Here is a 13141-nt window from a genome sequence, read left to right as displayed (position 1 = left end):
GAGAGAGAGAGAGAAAGAGAGAAAGAAAAGAGATTTAATATTTTTTTAAACTGATATTTTTTCTTATATAATTTTGAAATAAAATCATCTGTTTTACTATATATAATTAAACTTCTATTAAAATAATGGAAAAAATAAACAACTAATGTATTTGAAATCAATGGAAACAAGAAATTGGAAATATTTTTAAATATATTTTTATATAATATTATATATTATATTATACTATATATTTAATTATATCATAATAAGGAGGCTTTCTGTACACACATTTTCTTCTATTTACAAAATGTTTAATGACCTTTGCGAACATTTTAACAGAAATTCGATTATTTCTTTTTACAATTTTTTCGATCCAAATATCTTCGTAATTAAATATGAGATTGAAATTTTATTAGAAGATTTATATTTATATTCTAGATTAGCACAGAATATGCATTCTCTATTTCTTTTGCATATATAGTATCTTCATATTCTGTCGGCGAATCTAATCACATCGCGAAATATATCTTGCCGATACCAAATTAGATCGATTCGGGGTCAGAAAGCAACCGAGCGAAATCCGCGGTTAACTGGTTCGAGAAGGGAAAATCACGACGAAACCTAACATAGGGTGAATCAAACGGATAAACGTAGCGCAAATTGCACCATCGTGCGGTACTTCTGTAGAATTCTTAATGCCTCGACGCCTGTTTACTTAAATCATCGACATCAACGCAGATATAGTCTTCATCAAACAATGTCAAGCACAAAAATAGTTACTGTTGTAAAAATATTTTGCTCTAATTAAATTAGCAATTGCTAATTGTATATGAACGCAAAATGTCTCTGATAAAAAGAATTCTCACAATTTCATATTTTTAAGAATTTTTTTACTCTACAGTTATTATCACATATATATATGTATTTCTAAAAAAAAAAATACCTTAAACTTCTTCAAATTTATAAATTTGCTTCAAAAGTTATGAAATGAGAAATCTTAAAATTTCGTAATTCATATATAATAAAGATTTCTAAAAAAGATGTAAATTTTTTCAATATTTATAAAAAGTGATTCAAATCATATAATCATATATTTGAGAAATTTTTTAAAAGTTATAAAACTTTTATATGATAAATATATTATGAAGAATTCTGAAATTTATATAGAAATTCTATAAGAAGTTCCAAAAAAAATTTTCAACATTCAACTATTAGTCTATTAACGCTAAATATATTATTAGATATACATATATTCACGATTATTACTTAAATGTACTAATAGTCTCTATATTAAATAAATGTAATTTGAAAAATCAATTTTTAGTAAAAAAAATTATAAAAGATTATCTTTGATTGTACAATACGTATGTGTAATTTTTAATTATAATATTTTAATTTTTAATTATAATTACTTATAATATTATTAATATTATTGTTAATATTATTGTAAATGAGAAATTAGTTTGAAAAATAGATATATAGAATTAAGATGTTATTTAATATTATAATTTCTCCAAAGGAAATACTATGCAAAACTCTGACGAAAATTTTATGAGAACCGCGTCATATAAATTAAATATTTAATCGCGAAATAAAAAAACATTATTTATAAAATTGATCATTATGTCACATCTTTGCGCGATTTATCTGTTTCATAATACAAAACAGAGAACAAAATTAAAGAAATCATTCGAATACTATAAAACATTAAAAAAAAAATTTGCATGGAGAACTTCTGTTGAACCAAATAAGTCAGTCCTTAAATTAATAAGATACATAAACATATATAAGAATGATAAAATAATGAAATGTAAAAGATAAAGCAATAAAATAAATAAAAAAGAGACGAATTCGTGCATGGACACGTATCGAAGCGTATGATCGGAAGAGAGCGGAGGGTAGAATTCCCGTACAGTTCCCGTTTAAAGAGATGATTAAATATTTATCCAGAAGGTGCTGGACATCTGTCGATATGCCTTTTGCACTTTATTTTGGCGCGATGTATTTGTTTAACATTAACGCTACATGCGCGTGCGCGCGCGAGCACGCAAACGCGCTCTCTCACCCTAATTCGCTTCGTTGTCGTCGTTGTCGTCACTTCGGCAAACAACGGCACACATGCTACGGTCTGCTCGAGGTTTGGTCCGTGGCCAAATACGAATTATTAGCGTTGTCTTTGGCACATATCACGGATAGCACATTCATGACCTAGTCGATAATCGCAAGACAATTAAAAAAAAATAAACAGCAGAATTGATCTTATGCTCGGCTTTATACAGGAAAAGTATAAAAAGTTAATCAAATTCTTTTTTTTTAAATTTCGCTGTTACTTTTTAAACTTTGGAAAAAATCCGAGTACTAAAAAATTAAACATATTGTCGTTAAATTCACACAATCGTTATGAAATACCGATAATTCGATCTCTTATCGAATTAATTAATTAATTTCATCTTCTTACGTTGTGTCAAATTGTCGTTACTTATAGAATTCCCTTACTCTTTCTCAAAAGATTTATATAACAAAACTAAAATGAAAAAGCCCTTCTAGTTTGATTTTGCATCTCGCTTCTGTTTTTCTCCCTTTTTTTCAATCAACGGTAGATCACGAAGAAACGCGATGCCAGGTGTAATCAATTTCGGATTAATTAGCACGCGAGGGGGCTCACGGTGTTCGTCGCATAGTTACGATTCGAATTTCGCGAAAAATCACCACGCCGGTTGCGCAACCGGCGCGCGACAATCGGTAGCAGCAGCAGCAGCAGCAGCAGCAGCAGCAGCAACAGCAGCAGCAGCAGCAGCAGTAGCAGCAGTAGCAGCTGATAAAAATCCAATAGCCCCAGTGTTTGCCAGCCAGAAAGGGCAATCACGTTCATCATGGTGTCCTGCGCTCCCGCCGTCGCCTCCCGCCTCCACCGCTGCCGCCGTCGCCGCGGTGCCACCCTCCGCCGCCCATCTCGCGTCCCTTCTAACCCCCGTACAGTCTCCCCTAGCTCCGACAGCTCGAGCAGTTACATCCTACGAGCCCTGAACGTAGCCGCCCCTGGAAAATCCGGGGGTGGGATACACGTGCGCACACGTTGAGGAACGAACGGTTTAGGGAGTGACGAGGAGGGACGGAGATTGAAGCGGGAGTTCGCAGCACCGTAAGGGAGCCAGGGATGCAGTGGGGGCAGAGCGACGAGATAGGGGCCGTTGAAGGGGAAAAGGGTGGATGAGCGGCAGCACCACCGGTCAGATAAACGCTAAAGCAAATAAATCCGCTACTTTAACATGCAGGTCACCGCAGGTGTCTGTTTATTTTATTCGTTAAATATTTCATTTGGCCGGCTAGGGCCAATTACGAGCGCGCCGAACGACCAGCCTCGCCGCTTCGCTCTGACGAGCCGCGCCGAACTCTCTGACGCGCTTCGTGCGACAATTTCTCGTTTTACGATGGAAAATGTAAAAACGTAATATTTGCCATTCGTAGATATTGTAAACTTAAGTCTTGATTCAATCTTCAGTATATAGATTCCAAGCTATATTTCAACTTCTGGATAAATTAGTAATTGTTTGATATTAATTGTTTCTAACAAAAAATTTGTATTTTAAATTAAAACATCAACTTACATCTATATAGTGTGAATAAAGTTCCATTACAGAAGATAATTACGAAGATAATTTCTTGTACTGTTTTAAATTTTCATTATTTCTGTTTTACAAATTTAATTAATAAAATTAATCTATTAAAAATATTAAAATAGCAATTTAATGAAATTTATTATGTATTAAGAGTAAAAATCTCTTATTTATGAAAAGTTCTTCCTAAAATATAATAGATTGAAAGAGAATTGAATTGATTCTTGATTTTCTCCACGTTTACTAGATTTAAATCTATTGATTTCTTTTTATAGAAACGTATTAAGATTATTATTTAATAAAACTTTGCTTTTTAGACAATAGACAGATTAGAATAAGTGATTTAAAGTATCTCATTTAAATCAATTGTAAAATATATTTAGAACTAGATACATAATGAAATCATATAAATGAGAAACAAGCCCACGAATAAATGTATGTAAAAGTGAAATAAATTTTTCATACATTTATTTACTTTTAACGAATTAATCATCAATGGATTTTGTTTTATCAAACATAGAACGGAAATTATGAAAGTTCAAATCCTATGTAAGGATTTTATAATCATCCTATCTATCATTATTGTTATTATCATTATATTTTTAATTTGTGAGCATTTTTATTTTTAGATAACTAATTGCATCATCATTTTATTAAAAAATAATCTATTTAAAAAATCTAAATATTATGTCTAGTTACGTTACAAAATACATGTATAAATAGAAGAATATTTCAAATAGAATATTTCATGAGAAATTAATCATAGATTTAACATCAACATATATTTACAGCCTCGATTTCTGTTTAACACTTGTAATTAGAGACATAAATTTTTAACAGTAGTGTTATTTATATGTCAACTAAATTATAATATTAATCTATCTTTGTTAAATATTTGTTACTCCTTATATTACAATCTTATAAATTATAAACGAAAGAAAAATATTTAAGTAATATTAGCACAATTATATCTTGAAAAAGTATACACATTAAGTTGCCTTCCGTTATTTCAACAAATCAAATGTAAATCGTCAAGGAAGAATAAAAATAAAGTCTAACAGTTGGATTGTGTCAATGTTGCAGGTATGGTTCCAGAATCGGCGAGCGAAATTTCGCAAGCAGGAGAGGTTGGCCCAACAGAAGTCTACGTCGCAAAGTGGCATCGGGGCTGACAGTGGCGCGTCCAGCCCCGTGGCCGGTACTGTGAAGGCAGAGGGACGCTCGCCGAGGAGTCCGGCGACGCCACCCGGTGGCTCGAATAGCGTGCTTTCGTCGAATGAGATCAAGCCGATCGCTAATCAGAACCTGGTGAACGTGAAGCACACGGATGGCACAAGCGACGGCTCGCCCAATGCCCGGGGAAGCAGCGGCAGTGGTACCTGGGGCTCCTGCAGTCCCAGGCCCTTCTCGGCGGCCCTACCGCCCTATCTGTTAGATCCGCTACCGCTGAAAACCGCGAATCTCTATTAAACCTTCTACTCCCGTCACCCCGACCTGGCGGAGAATGTAAATACAGAGAGCCGCCCGCTCGTCAACACGGAGACGACACGCCGTTCAGGTTCAGGGAGCGTCCAGGTTCCTTCCTAAGCCCCGGTTTCCCGCGACTTCGTCGGTGCCCATCCGTACGTGCGGTATCTTTAAGAACTCCGGTAAGACGCGCCGCTCATATTTTTGACAAAGATACATTTAGGCAGTCGGGAGAAAGTGTGTCAGCTTACTTTGACGTAGCTGAGATACATTCCGAAATTTGTGCGCACACAAGACAGAGCGTTAAATGCCAATCATTGAAAAATCAGGAGCCGAGGTGAATATAACTTACTGTTAGTGAATTTCGATTGTGGTATTATCGTGCAAAGATTCAGAAGCCAATCAGATATGTCTGTTTCTTAAGTTTGCCGGAGAAATAATTCATAACATCAAATATTTCGAGCAATTTTATAGCATGTGCTATGTTTATTCTGCATTCCTGTGATAAGTGTAGTAATATTTGAGAGATTAATATATGTTTCCTTGATTTTTTCTCGGTTGCTTTAATCTACACGTTGTCGTATTTGTAGATAAAGAAGAGTGAAAGAAAATAGCGTACAATTGTATAACGTAAAACATTGTTTTTGTTAATACGAATATGCTGTATCTATCTATTATTTAACAAAATAATTTTAAAAAAGGCATAACTTGAAACACTGTTTTCAGGCATCTATTGAAATCGAGATTAAATAATTGAAAAGTAATATAAATGTGGATTTAAACTCGTATCAGAATTACATTCCAGTTGCTATCGAAAATAATAGAGTTTATACGAGTGCTTACTCCAAACGACAATTAATGTTCCCGAGGAATAAGAATGAGACACTTATTTATTATGATATACTTATTAATTTAATAACGTCACTAAATTATGTAAATATAATAATATCTATATTTTGTAAGACAACTTGATAAAAAAAAATAATGAAATTAATCTAAATATAATATATGTGACAATAGAGTTAGATATAAAAGATCTCTTTTTTTAAATTAAAAATTTATATATCTATACTTTTTAATTGAATAAATAATTTTCTTGAAAATTTAATAAACCAATAACTTTCAATAAAATTAACTTATTCAGGATTCATCATGATCATTACGCGAGGACTATTGTGATTTTATTCAATGTAAAATAAATCTTAAAATATCTTAAATATTGTATATTACGTTGTTTTCAGTTATTTCGTTCAGTCATCGCTTTATTATAATCATCATAAAACAGAAAGATAAGGATTTCATTCGAATCAATAAAAATGCTATTAGAATATTGCTTTAACCCTCGTGGGACATTAAATTTTCGTTTCCAGTATATGCTTCCTATCCGTATTATTTTCTATTAACAATGCAAAGCTAGGATTAACACAAAAAAACACAGCGTAGAATAGTATCCATAAAAGTACTATTAATCACGCGATTTTATCACTGGATTTAACAGACTTAGTTTATCGGAGTTGATTTAAGTATTGAAAATTATGTCTATACATTGCGAAAATCTCTTACGATATTTATTATGTGTATCAAGTAGCAAAAAACGTATACTTCCACAGTAAAATCCTTGACGCAATTATTGAACGTACTTCGCACTGATTTAATGCGCGATTCCAGCGACCTGTCGAATAATTAATTAATTAAATGTTAAAAGCAGCGATCAATAAACAAAATAGGGAAGAGAGCGAAATCTTGCTTGGTGTCAAAATAAAAATGACTTTCAATACAAGAATTTATTTTACTAAATTACAAAAAAGAAAAGTATTCTGAGAATAATATTATGTTAAATTATGTTTCTGATAGGAAATTTATATTTATCTCACCTAAAAAATGTTTATATTAATATTTTTTATTTACATTTAAAACATCCATATTAATCTAAAAGAACATAGAAAAAAAGGGAAACTGACAACCAAGATTCAAATCCAATTAAGATTGCCACTTTAATTGACCATTAATTTTATATCAATTTTATATATTCTATTTCGTTATAAAACTTCTGTTGTAAAGCTATGATATAATAATTTGTTAATTTCAATTCGATAAAAATATAAATGTAGAGTGTACAAAACTCTAGGAGGAAAGTCTTATATCAAGAATCGCTGTGTAACGCGAGATAATTAATTCGCGTTAATTCGCAGATCGACGGAATTTCTTCTTAGGAAGCCCTTAAGATAAATACTTACATACCGTCCTGTGTGTCTCGTACCAAGAAGAGCGAGGGTACCTGTCTTATCACGATATACTATGGTGGACAATTTCGGTCTGAGGATCAGTGGTCTGACTCGTTCGTCGTGCGCCGATAACGAGCGCACCTTATTCTGCGTATGTATAGTTTATCGATTACGACTGAATCTATTTTATAGTGAGATGTATAAATGTACATTAGTTAAGATGAAAGGTATGTATAGTTCACCTGAAAATATTTTTTTCCTTTCATGAGTCTCGTCAAATCCGCCTTAACTTTTAGAGGACCAAGTAAGTGGATAAATCTTTTTCAACTATCAAATATCAATTATAGATATCAATATGCTATCAAATTGCTCTAATAATTGTAGCTATGTTAAACGTAATTAAAATTGTTATACGAAGGATGTCCGATTCTAATTTGCTTCTTTAAAAAAATCGATTTTTTTGTGAAAAGAAGACGGATTTGAAATGACCCTGCTTGTTAAAAGAAAAGAAAAAAGCTTGGATCAACCCTAGTTATGGTTTTTCTATTTTTTTAATAAAAAGTAATTTATCTTCCAATATGATAATTTTATAAAGTAACATTAATTAGTTAGAACAAATTGTTTAACGGCGAAAACAAATAAAAAAAAAATCACCTAGTTATTAAACTCTCGAAATTATTACAAAAGAAACTGATATTTTGCAGTGACGTAAAGGTCCTCTGAAAGTTAATGGAAATAGCGTGCGAAATTTCTATCGTGTCCCGAGGCAATCCATATCCCAGTTCGATAACGAATGTGATTTTTTAACGAGGCACTTTTACAAAACTGCGTATTACTGGCGTGCAGCGAGCCGCGTTTTCGCCCGTCTCTGCGAAAGACGCGCATTATCGATTATACGCGACGGCAACGAGAGGGGAAAGGCTCGTCTCCGCAAGCCAGGAAGCGTTCGTGAATTCTGAACAGCTTCGTTGCTCCCGCCATTATTGTTAAGATTAACGAATGGTAATTATCGATATGTGTGAACCGGAACTTGTACAGTTGTTGCTATAAATATATGAAATTAGTGTTTTACACCATACTCATACTCACTTCTCTCCGTTAAAATCACTCCAGTGATTCCCAATTTCGTTAAAAAGTTATTATCTTTTAGGCCAACATTTATATTGTTATCTTAATTTCTCTATGTTTAATATTGATTTTATATTATTTTATACTAGTTCGCCTATTATTTTTTATATTTCTTATAAAAATTAAAAATCATTTCTACTTCATTATGTTTGGGTAAAAAAGAATGTTCAGAGAATTTCAAGTACACATTTATTGAAAATCATAATTAAATTAGTTTCTCGTCTTAGTCGTTGGTTACATCGTTGCTGCTGGTCGTAGTCCGGTTATATAGATTGATATTTTCGTATTTATTATGTCGTCGAATATCCGCTGCAATCAATGCCATGTTTAATTATTACGCTGTAAATATCAAAATTATTGCCCTGAAGTTATAGAAATGATATTTGTCCATGATAAAGTGTTTTTGCAGTCATTACTGCATAATTTTGATCTGTTGTGCGAAACAGTTAAAAAGCAGCGCATCTTTAATTTCCATGATGCACTCTGTTTCGCTGGCTTAATAGAAAGGAGAAAAAAATATTATCTAATATGTTTAATCTTGAGCAATGCTATTAAAAAATGTTAAACAATGAGCAATATCAGCGATGTAAAATAATCTGGCAATTTTCTTCATTGGTGGATCAAAATATATTTTGTTACTTATTGAAAGTATCTCCATCTCTTGAGCTTCTGTAAACATGAAATAGTCTCCTAATTTTTATTTATTTTGACAAATCTGATAAAAGCTGATCATTTAAGTCAGCTTGGATCAAAATAATAAGAAAAAAGACGTCTTTAATTATTCAAAATAAAATTTTGATCAACAAGTACAAAAAAATAAATAAAGAAATATAGAAATCAGAAATTATCCAGAAAGATTTTCTATTTTTATAAAAAAAGAAACAAAAAATTTAAGCAATAAATTTGATCAAAATAGTTATAAATTCAGAGATGCTCAACTTGCCAGTGTTTTTATGATTTTAAATCTCACATCTCGCGGATCGATTGTCGAATCGTAATCTCCTATTTCCTGATCAAGAATAAAAAAAGAAAGAAAATAATAAAAGTTTCGTACGTTCGTAATTGTTCGTCATCAGATTAATCGTCATCAGATTAATCGTTTGCGTGTAGTGTAGTCGTCATCAAGAATCACTCAGGTTACTATGAAAATTGTATGAAACATAGTAGAATCATTGAACATTTAATCGAATGAAACTGGTACTTCAATTTTAACTCTTGCAATACGTTTACGAATCCCATAAAATGTTCATAGCACCTGATGCAAGCCATCGTGACGATTGAGCATGAATGGGTCTAATTGACTGCAAGAATAAATCCACGTATTGTCGATAACTTGCGATTGGATGAAGCATTATTTTAATAATGGCAAAGTCCCTTCAAATCTGGAATTTGAGGCAAAAGAAAATTTTACGGTAGATATTTTTAAAAAATAAATGTGCTTCATTAAGTAAGCCTATTAATTGATATATAAAGAATCCTGTACTTTTTTTATGTTCTTTTAAACGTATTTTCTTGAACTGTTTAATCATTCATATATTTTGGAGTGGGAAAGATACTGTGCCATTATTAAAACGACAAATTTATATCTTGTTTTGTGTTACGAATAAATAGATTATATAATTAGTTCAATAATAAATTCATCTGTAATACGATCTCACGCACACAATGCGCGATTTCATATCGCAACATTATCAACAGCCCGCTGTGGCTTACTCGTGCGCGATCGAGCCTCGCGATCGATCATGGAATCAAACAGACACCATTATTCTCCACTACAGCACTGTTCGCGATAATGAAAATGTAGTCATCGACATTATCGAATCGTCGTAAGTTAGGATAGGAGAAATCGAAATTCCCGGAGCAGCGCGTTCGTCTGTCGTCGGATACACAATCAGACGCCTCTATATATAGATGTATTTACATTAATATATAAGACTGGATCGAGGGTTTTCCTCGAGCGGCGTGTGAGGGAGTATGGCCTACCAATTAAGCCATCGTGAGGGTACCCGCGCCCATTCCGAAGCCTACGCCTTTAGGCCCAAAGTTCCGGTTGTAGCAACCGCGGCAGTAGATGTCCCCATCCGGACCGTCGTTCAAGTTCGTCGAATCCAGGGAACGGTTACACTCACCGCAGCTGAAGCACCGCTTGTGCCAGACGCGGTTCTTCGAGATCATCTGCTCGGCGGCGTATACCGGGTAACCGCAGCGCGAGCAACCGTGCCCGTCGTTTCGCTTCTGGCCGACCTGGGGCTTAGCGTCAATGCTACAAAATGAAAACGACATCTGAGAATCTGATGTAATGATTCATGGAAAAACTTTGATTGATGGCAAGACCAATTCAGGTGATCAATGTACATTTATTATTTCCAAACTTATATTTTTTATCAAAATTATCAATAGAGTAGATAAAAAAAAGTTACATAGAAAAATTTTATGACTCAATTAATAATCTTTGTCTTTTTATAGATTTCTCGTATAGATGCACATCTATGTCCTCAGAAAAGAATAAAAGCTTCAGGATGTATTAATAGTTCGTTCTTATTTTAAGACCGTTTTTATTTTAAGAATTATCTTAAGTAATGTCTTAAGATGTTAATGCATCTCTTTGATTGATTCGTCATCTTAAAACTACTGTACTTAAGGTAGTTTTAAATTTAAGATTTGACTATGAAGAACAATCTCAATATTTCCGTACATAAATCATAGCACTATGTTTAATAATTCATATAAGCTTACATCTCACACAATTACTCGCATGTTAAAGGAAAATTCTAATTAGAGAAGTAGGTCGATTATCAAGATCGCTATCAATCATCAAAGTTTCCCTGACAACAAACTTTTTGCTATTATATTTTGTACTGTGTTTCAGAAACTAATTATTCTTGAGATACACTTACTATGAAGGGGCATGATCTCCATTCGTCGAGACGAGAGTCGGTTTATGGCCGAATCCGAAACCTTTGGGCCCGAAGAGCTTTCCGTAGCACGCGCGGCAATGGATTTCCTTGTCAGGGCCATCGCATGCCAGCATGGAGTCTAAGGGTCGATGACACTCGGCGCAATTGAAGCACTTCTTATGCCACATGGTGCCCTTGGCGAGCTGTTGTTCAGCGGCAAACACCATGCCACCGCAACGGGGGCAACCCTGCCCAGCTGGCGCCTTAATCGAGGTCGTATCAGGATTGTAGTAAGGTCGACTGGCCGAAATTTCTTCCTCCCTACGGGTAATTAACTCGATTACGATCCCACCTGATCAATTGGACTTAATATATTTTATAACTTAATTTCTATCTGTTTAATTTTACTTGACTGACAAGTCACAATAATAAAATATATATAAATGAAAGTATATATACCGATATTTTAACATATTTCAAGATAGTTCAACATTCATAAGATTTTTTCTTGATCGTACCATTTATTTTTGCTTGAAATTTAAATTTAAATTTCTTTTACTTTCTTAATTACAATATTTCTTACCTTTCGAAATGTACTTGTCATTTTCTCTTAAATTATGTCATATGAAATATTATAAATAACATATGTGTCAATAATTTTTATTCAAGATCGAAATTTTTTTTTCCTAAATTATATTAGAAATAATACATATTTTATATAATAAAATTACCAAAACTCTACATACAAATAAATTAAATAATGCTTTTACAAATTTGAAAATTCTGTTATAATTTTATCAATAACCACTTTATTTATTAATTTTCACTAACTAATTCTAAGTATATCATATCGAAATGAATCTGCAAAATCATGAACTCATTTGAAATCTTTATGAGCCTCCGTTCAACGTGCATTTATAGAGCAGCTATTTAAATCGACTTGTATTTATAGTCACGCATTCGGCAGGGTGACGCTAGCATTCTCCCAGCAATGGCCTCGGGACTTACGTGAGCCCATCGGTCTGGAGGAATCCCGAGCCACATGCGAATCCGTATCCGTGCGGTCCCCACTTCTTTCCGTAACAGGTCTTACAGTAAACATCCCGGTCCGGCCCGTCACAGGCGATGATCGAGTCCAGGGTTTTGGTGCAGTCGCGGCATTTGTAGCACTTCCGGTGCCACTCGCGGCCCTTGGCGAGCACCTGCTCGGCAGCGAAGACGACGCCACCACAGCGAGGACAACCCTTGCCGGGCGGGGCCTTGATAATCGCGGTGTCGATCACGGTGGTACGAGGAGCCGCATCGCTGCATTGTAAAGAAATCGCATTATCGCGGATCATTCTCGTTCTCGGTGACTAAGTCAATCGTTGAATTACAGAGATTGCAGAAAAGCAATTGATTTATCTATTCGATTATTGTCTAAGTAAACTTGATCAGATATTTAGACTCTATATTGAATGGAAAATGGAAAACTTTGAATTTTCCTCATTTTAATTTTAATTTTAATTCGTCTCGCTTTTCTTATCTCCTCGATTCGTTTATGATATCACGAAGAAATGGAATTGCATGCGAATGAGAGGGTGATTGATCGTTGGCAATCGCTTGGTAAGACAAATAGAAGATTTGAAGTTTTTTTAAATATTTTGGTGGAGTACAAAAAATTGTATAGTTAGTTAAAGAGTCATTAAAGTCAATCAAAATTTTTGAAATATTCTGTGCAAAAAGAAAATATAACAATTCATATAAATTAAATAATATTTTACAATAAACAATAAATATATATATATATATATATATATATATATATGTGTATGTATATATATTA

General features: G+C 33.4%; 2 protein-coding genes across 2 annotated transcripts in view; one reads left to right on the top strand and one right to left on the bottom strand.

The window, feature by feature from the left end:
• LOC105627300 (paired mesoderm homeobox protein 2B-like) overlaps positions 1-5069 on the top strand; it is a 20025-nt gene extending 14956 nt beyond the window's left edge. Inside the window, exon 3 of the mRNA XM_012208586.1 lies at positions 4683-5069. Within this exon, the coding sequence (XP_012063976.1) occupies positions 4683-5069 (387 nt within the window). The remainder of the gene's footprint in view (positions 1-4682) is intronic.
• A 3525-nt stretch (positions 5070-8594) lies between these two features.
• LOC105627299 (muscle LIM protein Mlp84B) overlaps positions 8595-13141 on the bottom strand; it is a 19963-nt gene continuing 15416 nt past the window's right edge. Inside the window, exons 6-9 of the mRNA XM_012208585.1 lie at positions 12325-12621; positions 11317-11637; positions 10403-10682; positions 8595-8728 (exon numbers count right to left, since the gene is read on the bottom strand). Coding sequence (XP_012063975.1) covers positions 10406-10682; positions 11317-11637; positions 12325-12621 — 895 coding nt within the window. The 3' untranslated portion in view covers positions 8595-8728; positions 10403-10405. The remainder of the gene's footprint in view (positions 8729-10402; positions 10683-11316; positions 11638-12324; positions 12622-13141) is intronic.

Source organism: Atta cephalotes (genome assembly GCF_000143395.1).
Source record: "Atta cephalotes unplaced genomic scaffold scaffold00008, whole genome shotgun sequence".
NCBI lineage: Eukaryota > Metazoa > Arthropoda > Insecta > Hymenoptera > Formicidae > Atta > Atta cephalotes.
This window is presented reverse-complemented; position numbering and strand designations above follow the sequence as displayed.